Here is a 15212-nt window from a genome sequence, read left to right as displayed (position 1 = left end):
GTCTGCTGCAGCCAGAGCCCCTGTCCCTGTGGCAGATCACTGTTGACACATGCCTCCAGAGGAGACACTCAAACACTCACAGGCAGGTCTGGCTTAATCTCTTGCGAGGGTCACCGCTCCTTTCCCTCAGTCCTGGTGCACACAAGGCTTTGTTTGTGCCTTCCAAGTGTCTCTGGTGGGTCTGAGATTTGATTTTAAATGCGATTGCACCCCTCCTACAGTCTTGCTGTGGCTTCTCCTTTGCCCTTGGACGTGGGGCATCTTCTTTTGGTGGGATCCAGCATTCTCATGTTGATGGTTTTCAGCAGCTAGTTGCAGTTTTGGTCTCGCTGGAGAGGATGAATGCATATCCTTCTACTCCGCCATCTTGACAGTGAAAAAAGGCAAAACCAGGAAAGGAGTACATCAAGGCTGTATCTTATCACTCTACTTATTTAACTTATATGCAGAATACATCATGCCAAATGCTGGGCTGGATGAAGCAGAAACTGGAGTCAAGATTGCCGGGAGAAATATCGATAACCTCAGATATGCAGATGACAGACACCACCCTCACAGCAGAAAACAAAGAAGAACTAAAGAGCCTTTTGATTAAGGTGAAAAGGTAGAGTGAAAAAGTAGGCTTAAAACTCAATATTCACAAAATGAAGATCATGATATCCAGTCCCATCACTTCAGGCAAATAGATGGGGAAACAATGGAAACAGTGACAGACTTTATTTTCTTGGGCTCCAAAATCACTGCAGATGGTGCCTGCAGCCATGAAATTAAAAGACACTTGCTCCTTGGAAGAGAAGCTATGATAAACCTACACCACATATTAAAAAGCAGAGATATCACTTTGCTGACAAAGGTCGGTCTGGTCAAAGCTATGGTTTTTCCAGGAGTCATGTATGGATGTGTGAGTTGGACCATAAAGAAGGCCGAATGCTGACAAACTGATGCTTTTGAACTGTGGTGTTGGAGAAGACTCTTGAGAGAGTCCCTTGGACTGCAAGATCAAACCAGCCAACCTAAAGGAAATCAATCCTGAATATTTGTTAGAAGACTGATGCTAAAGCTAAAGCTCCAATACTCTGGCCACCTGATGCAAAGAGCTGATTCATCAGAAAAGACCCTGATAATTAAAGGCAGGAGAAGAGGATGACAGAGGATGAGATGGTTGGATGGCATCACTGACTCAATGGACATGAGTTTGAGCAAGCTCTGGGAGATGCTGAAGGACAGGGAAGCCTGGTGCGCTGCAGTCCATGGGATCTCAAAGAGTCGGACATGACTGAGTGAACAACAGCAACGACAACAGCAACAAAAACAAGAGAGTTATAGTGTTATCAGAATTGTTTCTCTACTTCCCTTTGATGTATTCCTCCACAGGTTAGCCCTCAAGTTCATCAGCTTCACAACGCCAGAGCTAGAACAAGGCAGTGTTTTTGGATGGCTCAAGTGGAAATGTCCTGGAAAGAATTCTGATTGGCCCAAATTTGAGCATGGGGTCATCTCTGAATCAATATCTATGACTGGGGACTGAGAAGCATTTAATTGGCCAACCTAGGTCATGTGACCTTTCCCTTTTGTGACTGGAGGCATTCTTTGTGGGAAAGAAGATTTGTTACTCAGCTTCTCTTTACTCCTCAGCTATGCCTGAGGAGGAAGATACCAACTTTCAAAACATCACAAACCTATAGGAGCTACCAGTACACATTAGTGGAAAACCAACTCTGCTTATGATTTTTGGTAAAAATAACACTTATTTTTATTTATTATGATTGTATAAATACTGACTTGCATAATGTACCATGATTGCTTTTCCTTTCTGCAACTCTTTATTCTTGATAGAACCTTGGTATCCTCTCAAAATATTCAAACACATCCAGAATATTGATTGTTCTAAGGATTCCCTTGGAGAAGGCAATGGCAACTCACTCCAGTACTCTTGCCTGGAAAATCCTGTGGACAGGGGAGCCTGGTGGGCTGCAGTCCTTGGGGTCGCAAAGAGTCGGACGCTACTGAGCAACTTCACTTCCCTCACTTCACTTCATACTTTATCACTGGAGAAGGAAATGGCAGCCCACTCCAGTACTCTTGCCTGGAAAATCCCATGGGCCGGGGAGCCTGGTGGGCTGCAATCCATGGGGTCGCAGAGAGTTGGACACGACTGAAGTGACTGAACTGAGCACGCACGCACGCAAGGATTCCCTTGGAGGCATTGTGTCCAGAGCCTGACCTAAGATACACCTGTCCCTCCCTGCACTGCTGCTTTCTTATTCTTTACAAGTTCCAGGTTTGTTGCATTCTGCATTTCATTTCATCATGGTTATGATGTTTTTCTCTAGTCCACTTGAATTTGTTAATTGTATGGTTTTTTAATGGTTCTTTGGCTGCTTGCAGTGTTCCTGTTTACTTGGACTTTGTCTTTTCCTGTTTGTTTTGGTCTGTGTCATTCTGGCGATTCGGCTGGCCATCATAATCTGGGATAGAGCTGCTAAACAGATGTTTGACAGCCTGGAGTTCTTGAATGATAGACTAAAGATGGGCAATTGGGTGGCAATTGGGGCCTTATCATTCTGTAGGAGATCTCCTAAATGGCAGAATCTTTAAGTCCTCCAACCTTCTCTCTTGAGGGTATAATCTTCATTAGTGTTCTATGAGTCAAGTAGTCAGAGGGCTGAGTGGCTAATGATCTTTAATTAAATCCTTTTTTACCCCCAGGGAAATCACTCCTTCTTGCTCTCAGTTATTCAAAGGCCTTCTGAGCTAATCTTTCCATCTTCTGGGGTAGGGGAACCATTCTAGGAGACTGAACTTAGGGGAGAGATCTGAGGATTTAACTTAGTTCTTATGAGGACTTTCAACCAACCTTCCTGTTTTCAGCCGCATCCTTTATCCTGGTCTTCAGATATATTGACAGCCTCTAACTCCCCTTGCCCTACTTTGAGAACAATTTTGTATAAGTTAAAGACTATGTAATACTTGATGGTTCAGGTAAAGCATTTTTTAAAAACTGTCTTCTTCTGGTGTTTATTTTTCTTCTCATACTAGAAAATTTTCCAACAATAAAAATAGAAAAAAAATAACAGGTAAAATTATTTAAATAGAAAAAATAATATGATGATCCTTTTGTACCTACAAAGCAGTTTCAATAATGCTTTTCAAAGGGCAGCATAACCATTTCAGTTAGTGCTGTTGTTGTTTAGTCACTAAGTCATGTCTGATTCTTTTGTGACCCCTTGGACTGTAAATAGGAAAAGGAGTACATCAAGGCTGTATATTGTCACCCTGCTTATTTAACTTATATGCAGAGTACATCATGAGAAACGCTGGGCTGGAGGAAGCACAACTGAAATCAAGATTGCTGGGAGAAACATCAATAACCTCAGATATGCAGATGACACCACCCTTATGGCAGAAAGTGAAGAGGAACTCAAAAGCCTCTTGATGAAAGTGAAAGAGGAGAGTGAAAAAGTTGGCTTAAAGCTCAACATTCAGAAAACGAAGATCATGGCATCTGGTCCCATCACTTCATGGGAAATAGATGGGGAAACAATGGAAACAGTGTCAGACTTTATTTTTTGGGGCTCCAAAATCACTGCAGGTGGTGACTGCAGCCATGAAATTAAAAGACGCTTACTCCTTGGAAGAAAAGTTATGACCAACCTAGATAGCATGTTGAAAAGCAGAGACATTACTTCACCAACAAAAGTCAAGGCTATGGTTTTCCAGTGGTCATGTATGGTTGTGAGAGTTGGACTGTGAAGAAAGCTGAGCACTGAAGAATTGATGCTTTTGAACTGTGGTGTTGGAGAAGACTCTTGGGAGTCCCTTGGACTGCAAGGAGATCCAACCAGTCCATTCTGAAGGAGATCAGTCCTGGGTGTTCATTGGAAGGAATGATGCTAAAGCTAAAACTCCAGTACTTTGGCCACCTCATGTGAAGAGTTGACTCATTGGAAAAGACTCTGATGCTGGGAGAGATTGGGAGCAGGAGAAGGGGACAACAGAGGATGAGATGGCTGGATGGCATCACTGACTCGATGGACATGAGTTTGAGTGAACTCCAAGAGTTGGTGACGGACAGGGAGGCCTGGTGTGCTGCAATTCATGGGGTCGCAAAGAGTCAGTCACGACTAAGCGACTGAACTGAACTGAACTGAAATTATACCCTGCCAGACTCCTCTGTCCATGGGATTTTGCAGGCAAGAATACTGGAGTGGGTAGCCATTTCCTTCTCCAGGGAATCGTTCCAACCAGGGATCAAACTCACATCTCCTGCATTGGCAGGCAGATTCTTTACCACTGAGCCACCAGAAAAGCCCTTTCAATTAATGGTTACTGGTTAATTCAGGTATTCTGATTCTTTTAAGTTATTTGATTATTTCCATTATTTTCCTAATCAAGTATCTATTTATTAGCCTTGTGGCTAAGAGCTTGGGTCTAGTTCCAGAAACTGTTTCAGACAGTCTGGGTTTGAATCCCTGTTCCCCCATTTAAGCAGTTAATTAAGCTCTCTATACCTCAGTTTCCTCATCTGTAAAATAGGAACAATAATGTTACTTATTTCATAGCAAAGATTCAAGTAATTCATATATGCAGAGCAGAGCATTTAAAACAGTGCCTAGCGTATTGTAACAGTAGTTGCTATTATCTGAGTTAAATATATTGGCATGAAATATTTCAAGGCATTCACTTATAATTTTTAAATTCTCTATTATATTTGTAGTTACATCCCTTTTTCATTCCAAATTATGTTTACTTATGAATATTATTCTTGATTAGTCTTGCATGATTTTCCTATTTTAATAATCTTTTCAAATAATTGCCTTCGGCTTTATTAACCATCTCTATGCTTGATTGTTTTCTATTCATAACTTTTGCTTTCATCTTTTATATTAACAATCTGCTTTCTTTTCTCTCTTATTCTTTTTGTAGGTTCTTTGGTTAAGTGCTTATCATGTTTATTTTCCTTCTACTCTGCTCTCTCCCTCTTTCTTTCCTTTCTTCCTTCTTTCTCACTCTAAGTATATTACAACCCACAAGTTTCAAGTTGTAATTGTTTACTTCTAAATATGAAATAATGTCCATTGTGATTTTCTATAAAATCCATCATTAGAGATTATTTTAGTTTCCATATATATGTATATATAATACATTTATTATATATACATTTATAAATAAATGTCTATTTATATATACAGTCATTCTTCGGTATCTGTGGAGGATTTGTTTCAGGCTCCCTCCTCCATACAAAAATCTGTGATGCTTAAGTCCCTTATATGAAATAGCATAGTATTTGTATATAAACCATTTTCCTGTATGCTTTAAATCATCTCTAGATTACTTATAATACCTAACAATGTAAATACTAAGTAAAAAGTTATATATACAATGTAAATGTTATGTAAATAGTTGCTAATGCATGACAGATTCAAATTCATGATTTGTGGAATTCATGAATGCTGACTCCACAGAAAATATGTATAGTTTTGGGGGGGGGGTTGTTATCTTATTGATACTATAGAAGTATGAAACAGATTCTTTAAAATTTACCAAAGCTTTCCCAAGACCTAGTTTATGTGTTCTCTTTGTGTGCTCTTTGTAAATATTCCATGTGTACTTGAAAAAGCACACCCCTTTTCTCAAGTACAGATGGAATATTCCCTAGCATATGGCTTCCGTGATAGTTCAGTTGGTAAAGAATCTGCCTGCAATGCAGGAGACCCTGGTTTGATTCCTGGGTTGGGAAGATCCCCTAGAAAAGGGAAAGGCTACCCACTCCAGTATTTTGACCTGGAGAATTCCATGGGCTATATAGTCCATGGGATCACAAACAGTCAGACACAACGGAGTGACTTTCACTTTCCCTTTCCCCACCATACATGTATTTGAGGTTCCTCAATTTGTTTATATGTTATTTTGTCTTAATTTTTTTCATCTGCACTAAGGTCTTCCGCTGTGAGTATGAATTTGACCATTTCTCCTTGAAACTCTACCTTTTTATGTTGTGTACATTTTGAGGTTGTGTTCATCTTTTACTTTATAGATATGAAGGTGGAGGAGGAAGAGGCTGGGGTAGGGAAGCTGGACCCCACTAACTACAGGAGGCGATGTCAGGATCAGGAAGGTAAGCAAGGTCATAGTGAGAAATTGATGCAAATTCTCAGAGGGTCTAGACTTTCCTTGGATAGCTTTATAACAGCCCTTTCAGTTGGGGGAAACTTCAGAGCTTGTCCCTTTCCCCTGACCCACCCGCAGTGTCTACCCTAGATCTGGTGGGACTAGCTTTAACCATATCTCAAAGGGACCACGTGGTCAGACTGGAGACCAGTAACTTGGATTTTGCTAGGATTATGGCATAGCTTCCCCAATATAAAATCAAACTCAATTTTACAAGCTCTACAAATCATACTAAATGCCAAATATAAACATTTTATAGATTTTAAAAATAGCAGCTCAGTTAAAACCAGTAAAAGAGGGTATTGAGTGGTGATATTTTTGTTGCTCCAGAATTTCTTACCCAGAGACTCTAAGTATCCTACATTCTACAGAAAAGCAGCCACAGAGTTTATAAAGAGGCACTACCCCAACCTTTTTGGAAGGAGGTAGCAATCTTCCTATCCAGCTTGATGCTCCCTGAGGTGAGGAACGTGTAACACCACTCTGGGGCTGCTGATGGAGAAGAATGTGGTGAGAAGCTGGCACTCTCCTGAGCCAAACTACAAAATGCTCACAGGGAGAGAACAGGTCGTACGAGCAAAGAAAGAAGCTTTGGAGTGGGTTAGTGATTCCCTACAGTTCACCAGCTGAACAGCCACACTCTGATGGTTATAGTAGAAAAAAATAAGACAAGTTAGATCCAGAGCAAAAGCAAAATATGTCTCGGACAGCCATCTCCCCTGATTTTTTTTAAAAAGGGTGCTCTTTGCATAGTTTTCATAATCATGTTCCCATTCACCATTCTATTCTGCCTTCTCAAAAACCATGCCTAGTTAGTAGAGAAAGAATTTTTATTCCTGCAGTATCGGTGAGAACACTGAGTCCCAGTGCGCATGGTCATACAGCAAGGGAAGAACAAGCCAGGGAGCACCCAGGGCAGCTAACACTGGGTAAAGGCCTTTCTGATACATCTGCTGCTTCCCATCTCCATTCCTGGCCTTAGGGCGGAGAAAACAATCTCATCATTGAAAGAATCAAGAATGCTAAACCTTTAGAGTAGAACCGCCTGCCTGCCTACCAAGTCACTCCAGTTGTGCCCGACTCTGTGCCACCCTTTGGACTATAGCCCACCAGTATCCTCTCTCCATGGGATACTCCAGGCAAGAATACTGGAGTGGGTTGCCATTTCCTTCTCTAGGGGATCTTTCCAACCCAGGGATCAAACCTGTGTCTCTTTGTCTCCTGCACTGGCAGGTGGGTTCTTTATCATCAGCGCCACCTAGAGTAGAACTGCTTACCTCTAAATATTGGTGTCCGTGGCTTACCTCAAATTCTAGCTTTGCTCAGGCTTAGGGTGGGGGACAGAAGGAAGGAAAAGCATCAGTCATTCTGATACTGGTTCACTAGCAAGTGAGGCTGCACTTCATAAAAATGTCTACCTCACATTTCTCATTAACCCCATTAACCCAAGGAAGACTGAGGATCCAGAAGAGCAAGCAAGGATGTGGTGGGGTGAGCTGGAATTCTAAAGAGATCTGGACACTAACATCCAGGTAACTTTACTCTCCAGTGCCTAGGACTGCACCAGCCAGAGCAGGCACACATAAATCTGCTTAGCAGAGTGGACACCCAACATGTCTCTAAAAGGTTTAGACATGCTTCTTCAAGGTCAGCTTCATGTGCTTTCACTGTGACATGTGCAGTCCGTGATGCCCAAGCATCTGGTATGTCAGTTTCAGGAAATTGAATCAAGAGGTAGCCTCTCCTCCAGAAAAAAGCTACAAACAGCAACAACAGGAAAAAAACAAAGTTAATGTAGAGCTTGATGTAAGAACACAAAGTCTAATTTCTCAGTCTGCCACAGTCTTTCAAATTTTAGTTGTTGGGTTTCCCTGGTGGCTCAGAGTGTAAGGCGTCTGCCTGCAATGCGGGAGACCCGGGTTCGATGCCTGGGTTGGGAAGATCCCCTGGAGAAGGAAATGACAACCCACTCCAGCACGCTTGCCTGGAGAATCCTGTGGACGGAGGAGCCTGGAAGGCTACAGTGCATGGGGTCACAAAGAGTTGGACACAACTGAGTGACTTCACTTTCTTTCCTCCTTCCTTTCTTTCTTGGGCCTCAAAAACAGTCATAATGATCAGCTGCTGATCAATAGTCAGTTGCTGATCAGCCCTAGGGAAAATTTTTATCACAAATTAATCAATGTGATATGCCACATTAATGAAATGAAGAATAAAAATTATATGGTCATCTCAATAGATGCAGGAAAAGCATTTGACAAAAGGTAACATCCATTCATGATTTTTAAAAAATCACTCAACAAAGTGGGTATAGAGGGAATGTATCTCAATATAATAAAGGCCATGTATGACAAGCCCATAGCTAACACCATAGGAAAGGAAAGGAAATTGAAGCCACTCAGTCATGTCCAGCTCTTTGCAACCCCATGGACTGTAGCATACCAGGCTCCTCCATCCATGGGATTTTCAAGGCAAAGGTACTGGAGCGGGTTGCCATTTCCTTCTCCAGAGGATATCCCTCACCCAGGGATTAAAACCAGGTCTCCCACATTGCAGGCAGACGCTTTACCGTCTGAGCCACCAGGGAAGCAAAGCTGAAACTTTTCCTGTAGGATCAAGAATAAGACAAAGATGCTCACTCTTGCCACTTTTATTCAAAATAGTACTGGAAGTCCTAGCCAGAGCAATTAGACAAGCGAGAAAAGATAAGAAGAAGAAATTTTAAAATTTGAAAGGGAGAAGTAAAACTGTCTCTATTTGTAGATGGCATGATATTATAAATAGAAAACCCTCCCAAATTCTACCAAACTGTTAGAACTAAAAAAAATTAAGATTTCAGCATACAAAATCAATATACAAAAAATCAGTTGCATTTCTCTATACTAATAATGAACTGTCAGAAAGAGAAATTAAGAAAATAGTTCCATTTACAATTGTGTCAAAACCTAGAAATGAATTTAACCAAAGAGATTAAAGATTTGTACACTGAAAACTATAAAACAATGATGGAAGACATTTAAGACAGCACAAATACCTGAGAAGATATTCCATGCTCATGGGTTGGAAGAATGAATATTGCTAAAATGTCCATATTACCCAAAGCAATCTACAGATTCAGTGGAATCCCAATCAAAATTTCAGTGACACTTTTCCACACAGATACATTTTTTAAAAATCCACAAATTCATATGAAACTATAAAGGACCTTGAATAACCAACACAATCTTGAGCAAGAAGAACAAAGCTTGAAGATCACACTTCCTAATTTCAAACTATATTACAAAGCTTTAGTATTCAACATGATATTGGCATAAAACCAGACATATGGATCAATAAAGATCAATAGAGAGCCTGGAAATAAGCCCACATGTATAGTCAATTAATTTACAACAAAGGAGACAAAATGTATGATGGGGAAAGATAGTCTCTTCAATAAATGATGTTGGGAAAACTAAACAGCTACACGTAAAAGAATGGAACAGGACCCCTATCTTAAAACATACAGGAAAGTCAACTCAAAATGGCTTGAAGACTTGAATGTAAAACATGATACCATAAAATTCTTATAAGAAAATATAAGGGGTGAACTCCTTGATGTCAGTTTCAGTGATGATTTTTTAAATTTGATATTAAAAGCAAAAGCAGCAGGATAAAAGATGAGTTAAACTACATCTAGCTAAAAAGCTTCTACATAGCAAAGGAAACTGTCAATAAAACAAAAAGTCAACCTATGGAATAGGAGAAAATATTTGCAAATCATATATCTGATAAAGGGTTAAGTCTAATATATATAAAGATCTTATAAAACTCAATTACAAAAAAAAAAAAGACTACACCATTTTTTAAAAATGGGAAGAAGGACTTCCCAGGTGGTCCAGTGGTTAAGAGACTGCCTTGCAATGCAGGGGATACTGGTTTGGTCCCTGGTCCGGGAAGATCCCACATGCCGTGGAGCAGCTAAGCCTGTGTGCCACAACTATTGAGCCTGTACTACACAACAAGAGAAACCAGTGCAACGAGAAGCCCGCACACTGCAAAGAAGAGTAGCCCCTGCTCACTGCAAATAGAGAAAGCCTGTGTGCAGCAATGAAGACCCAGTGCAGCCAAAAATAACTAACTAAATAAATACTTTTTTTAAAATGGGAAGAAGAACTGAATAGAATTCATTCTAAAGAAAACATACAAATGGTCAACAGGTACATGAAAACGTGCTCAACATCATTAATCATCAGGGAAATGCAAACTAAAACCACAAAGAGATATCACCTCCCAACTGTTAGGATGGCTATCATCTAAGACAAGGGATAACAAATGCTGGCAAGGATATGGAGAAAAGGAAACCATTTTGCATCATTGGTAGGAATGCAAATTGGTGCAGACACTGTGGAGAACAGTATGGAGATTCCTCAAAAAATTAGTAACAGAAATACTGTATGATCCAGCAATTCTACTTCTGGATATATAGTCAAAGGAAATGAAGTCATTATCTTGAAAATGTATCTGTACCCTCATGTTCATTGGAGCATTATTTATAATAGTCAGTTCAGTTCAGTCACTCAGTTGTGTCCGACTCTTTGCGACCCCATGAATCGCAGCACGGCAGGCCTCCCTGTCCATCACCATCTCCCGGAGTTCACTCAGACTCATGTCCATCAAGTCCGTGATGCCATCCAGCCATCTCATCCTCGGTCTTCCCCTTCTCCTCCTGCCCCCAATCCCTCCCAGCATCAGAGTCTTTTCCAATGAGTCAACACTTCGCATGAGGTGGCCAAAGTACTGGACTTTCAGCTTTAGTATCATTCCTTCCAAAGAATTCCCAGGGCTGATCTCCTTCAGAATGGACTGGTTGGATCTCCTTGCAGTCCAAGGGACTTTCAAGAGTCTTCTCCAACACCACAGTTCAGAAGCATCAATTCTTCAGCACTCAGCCTTCTTCACAGTCCAACTCACATCCATACATGACCACAGGAAAAACCATAGCCTTGACTAGACGGACCTTAGTTGGCAAAGTAATGTCTCTGCTTTGAATATACTATCTAGGTTGGTCATAACTTTTCTTCCAAGGAGTGTCTTTTAATTTCATGGCTGCAATCACCATCTGCAGTGATTTTGGAGCCCCCCAAAATAAAGTCTGACACTGTTTCCACTGTTTTCCCATCTATTTCCCATGAAGTGATGGGACTGGATGCCATGATCTTAGTTTTCTGAATGTTGAGCTTTAAGCCAACTTTTTCACTCTCTTCTTTCACTTTCATCAACAGGCTTTTCAGTTCCTCTTCACTTTCTACCATAAGATTGGTGTCATCTGCATATCTGAGGTTATTGATATTTCTCCCAGAAATCTTGATTCCAGCTTGAGTTTCTTCCAGTCCAGCGTTTCTCATGATGTACTCTGCATATAAGTTAAATAAGCACGGTGACAATATACAGCCTTGACGTACTCCTTTTCCTGTTTGGAACCAGTCTGTTGTTCCATGTCCAATTCTAACTGTTGCTTCCTGACCTGCATAGAGATTTCTCAAGAGGCAGGTCAGGTGGTCTGTATTCCCATCTCTTTCAGAATTTTCCACAGTTTATTGTGATCCACACAGTCAAAGGCTTTGGCATAGTCAATAAAGCAGAAAGATGTTTTTCTGGAACTCTCTTGCTTTTTTGATGATCCAGCAGATGTTGGCAATTTGATGTCTGGTTCCTCTGCCTTTTCTAAAACCAGCTTGAACATCAGGGAGTTCACGGTTCACATATTGCTGAAGCCTGGCTTGGAGAATTTTGAGCATTACTTTACTAGCATGTGAGATGAGTGCAATTGTGTGGTAGTTTGAGCATTCTTTGGCATTGCCTTTCTTTAGGATTGGAATGAAAACTGACCTTTTCCAGTCCTGTGGCCACTGCTGAGTTTTCCAAATTTGCTGGCATATTGAGTGCAGCACTTTCACAGCATCACCTTTCAGGATTTGAAATAGCTCAACTGGAATTCCATCACCTCCAATTGCTTTGTTCGTAGTGATGCTTTCTAAGGCGCACTTGACTTCACATTCCAGGATGTCTGGCTCTAGATGAGTGATCACACCATCATGATTATCTGGATTGTGAAGATCTATTTTGTACAGTTCTTCTGTGTATTCTTGCCATCTCTTCTTAATATCTTCTGCTTCTGTTAGGTCTATAAAATTTCTGTCTTTTATCGAGTCCATCTTTGCATGAAATATTCCCTTGGTATCTCTAATTTTCTTGAAGAGATCTCTAGTCTTTCCCATTCTGTTGTTTTCCTCTATTTCTTTGCATTGATCGCTGAAGAAGGCTTTCTTATCTCTTCTTGCTATTCTTTGGAACTCTGCATTCAGATGCTCATATCTTTCTTTTTCTCCTTTGCTTTTCGCCTTTCTTCTTTTCACAGCTATTTGTAAGGCCTCCCCAGACAGCCATTTTGCTCTTTTGCATTTCCTTTCCATGGGGATGGTCTTGATCCCTGTCTCCTGCACAATGTCATGAACCTCCGTCCATAGTTCATCAGGCACTCTATCTTTCAGATCTAGTCCCTTAAATCTATTCCTCACTTCCACTGTATAATCATAAGGGATTTGACTGAGGTCATACTTGAATGGTCTAGCGGTTTTCCCTACTTTCTTCAATTTGAGTCTTAATTTGGTAAGAAGGAATTCATGATCTGAGCCACAGTCAGCTCCTGGTCTTGTTTTTTTTTTTTTTTGACAGTATAGAGCTTCTCCATCTTTGGCTGCAAAGAATATAATCAATCTGATTTCAGTGTTGACCATTAGGTGATGTCCATTTGTAGAGTCTTCTCTTGTGTTGTTGGAAGAGGGTGTTTGCTATGACCAGTGCATTTTCTTGGCAAAACTCTATTAGTCTTTGCCCTGCTTCATTCTGCATTCCAAGGCCAAATTTGCCTGTTACTCCAGGTGTTTCTTGACTTCCTACTTTTGCATTCTAGTCCCCTATAATGAAAAGGACATCTTTTTTGGGTGTTAGTTATAAAAGGTCTTGTAAGTCTTCATAGAACCGTTCAACTTCAGCTTCTTCAGCAATACTGGTTGGGGCATAGACTTGGATAACTGTGATATTGAATGGTTTGCCTTGGAGACAAACAGAGATCATTCTGTAGTTTTTGAGATTGCATCCAAGTACTGCATTTCGGACTCTTTTGTTGACCATGATGGCTACTCCATTTCTTCTACGGGATTCCTGCCCACAGTAGTAGATATAATGGTCATCTGAGTTAAATTCACCCATTCCAGTCCATTTTAGTTCGCTGATTCCTAGAATGTTGACATTCACTCTTGCCATCTCTTGTTTGACCACTTCCAATTTGCCTTGATTCATGGACCTGACATTCCAGGTTCCTATGCAATATTGCTCTTTACAGCATTGGACCTTGCTTCTATCACCAGTCACATCCACAACTAGGTATTGTGTTTGCTTTGGCTCCATCCCTTCATTCTTTCTGGAGTTATTTCTCCACTGATGTCCAGTAGCATATTGGGCACCTACTGACCTGGGGAGTTCCTCTTTCAGTATCATTTTTCCCTTTCATACTGTTCATGGGGTTCTCAAGGCAAGAATACTGAAGTGGTTTGCCATTCCCTTCTCCAGTGGACCACATTCTGTCAGACCTCTCCACCATGACCCGCCCGTCTTGGGTTGCCCCGCGGGCATGGCTTGGTTTCATTGAGTTAGACAAGGCTGTGGTCCTAGTGTGATTAGATTGACTAGTTTTCTGTGATTATGGTTTCAGTGTGTCTGCCCTCTGATGCTTTCTTGAAACACCTACCATCTTACTTGGGTTTCTCTTACCTTGGGCGTGGGGTATCTCTTCACAGCTGCTCCAGCAAAGCGCAGCCGCTGCTCCTTACCTTGGATGAGGGGTATCTCCTTACCGCCGCCTTTCCTGACCTTCAACGTGAGATAGCTCCTCTAGGCCCTCCTGCGCCCAGGCAGCCACCGCTCCTTGGGTTGCTCCTCCCGGCCGCCGCCCCTGGCCTCGGGCGTGGGGTGGCTCCTCAGGGCCACTGCCCCTGGCCTCAGGCGCGAAGTGGCTTCTCCCAAATAGCTTGTGTCCATCAGCAACTGAATGTTTAAAGAAAATGTGATATACACATGAATATTATTCAGCTATTAAGAAAGGAAGAAATGTTGTCATTTGCAACATGAATGGACCTGGAAAGTATAATGCTATGTGAAATAAGTCAGAGAGACAAATACTTTATGATTTCACTACATATGGAATCTAAAAATCCAAAGACATAGAGACAGAGAACAGGTTGGGGGTTACCAGAGGCCGGGGGTGGAAGGTGGGGAATTGGCTGAAGGAGGTCAAAAGGCACAAATTTTAGTTATAAGATACCTGAATGTAATGCACAGTATGGTGGCTATAGTTAATAATACCATATTATATGCTTGAAAGTTGCTAAGAGACTACATTTTGAAAGTTTTCATCACAAGAAAAAACTTCATATCTTTGTGTGGTGATGGATGTTGACTGAACTTATTGTTGTGGTTGTCATTTTGCAGATACACATATATCAAATCATTATATTATATGCCTTAAATTAATATAATATTATATGTCAACCATATCCAAATTTAAAAATAATAATAGGGAAAATTGTGGAGGTGGCATTATGGTTGAACTTAAGTACATGGAACTTAATGTACTGTCTGCTCAATTATTCTGTAAATCTAAAATTGTACTAAATGAAAGCAAAAGTGGAGTCGCTCAGTCATGTCCCACTCTTTGGGACCCCATGGACTGTAGCCTCCCAGGCTCCTCCATCCATGGGATTCTCCAGGTAAGAATACTGGAGTGGATTGCCATTTCCTCCTCCAGGGGATCTTCCCGACCCAGGGATCGAACCTGGGTCTGCCACATTGCAGGCAGATGCTTTACACTCTGAGCCACCAGGGAACCCAACAACTAAAAGTTTAAAATTGCACTAAAAAGCTATTAATAATTTTAAAAATTGTTGACCAACTCAAGATAATATAGATGAGAAACCAATAGTAGAAGGTCTTTCTGGACTGCT

General features: G+C 41.0%; 1 protein-coding gene across 2 annotated transcripts in view; it reads left to right on the top strand.

The window, feature by feature from the left end:
* Positions 1 to 15212, top strand: part of SLC4A5 (solute carrier family 4 member 5) — a 123194-nt gene that overhangs the window by 15308 nt on the left and 92674 nt on the right. For both annotated transcript variants that reach the window (XM_042248106.2, XM_042248105.1), the window contains exon 2: positions 6038 to 6118. In XM_042248106.2, coding sequence (XP_042104040.1) covers positions 6040 to 6118 — 79 coding nt within the window. In that variant the 5' untranslated portion in view covers positions 6038 to 6039. The remainder of the gene's footprint in view (positions 1 to 6037; positions 6119 to 15212) is intronic.

The sequence above is a fragment of the Ovis aries genome, chromosome 3 (assembly GCF_016772045.2).
Source record: "Ovis aries strain OAR_USU_Benz2616 breed Rambouillet chromosome 3, ARS-UI_Ramb_v3.0, whole genome shotgun sequence".
NCBI classification, from domain to species: Eukaryota; Metazoa; Chordata; class Mammalia; order Artiodactyla; family Bovidae; genus Ovis; species Ovis aries.
The sequence above is the reverse complement of the archived record's forward strand: the minus strand, read 5'-3'. Positions and strand labels throughout refer to the sequence as shown.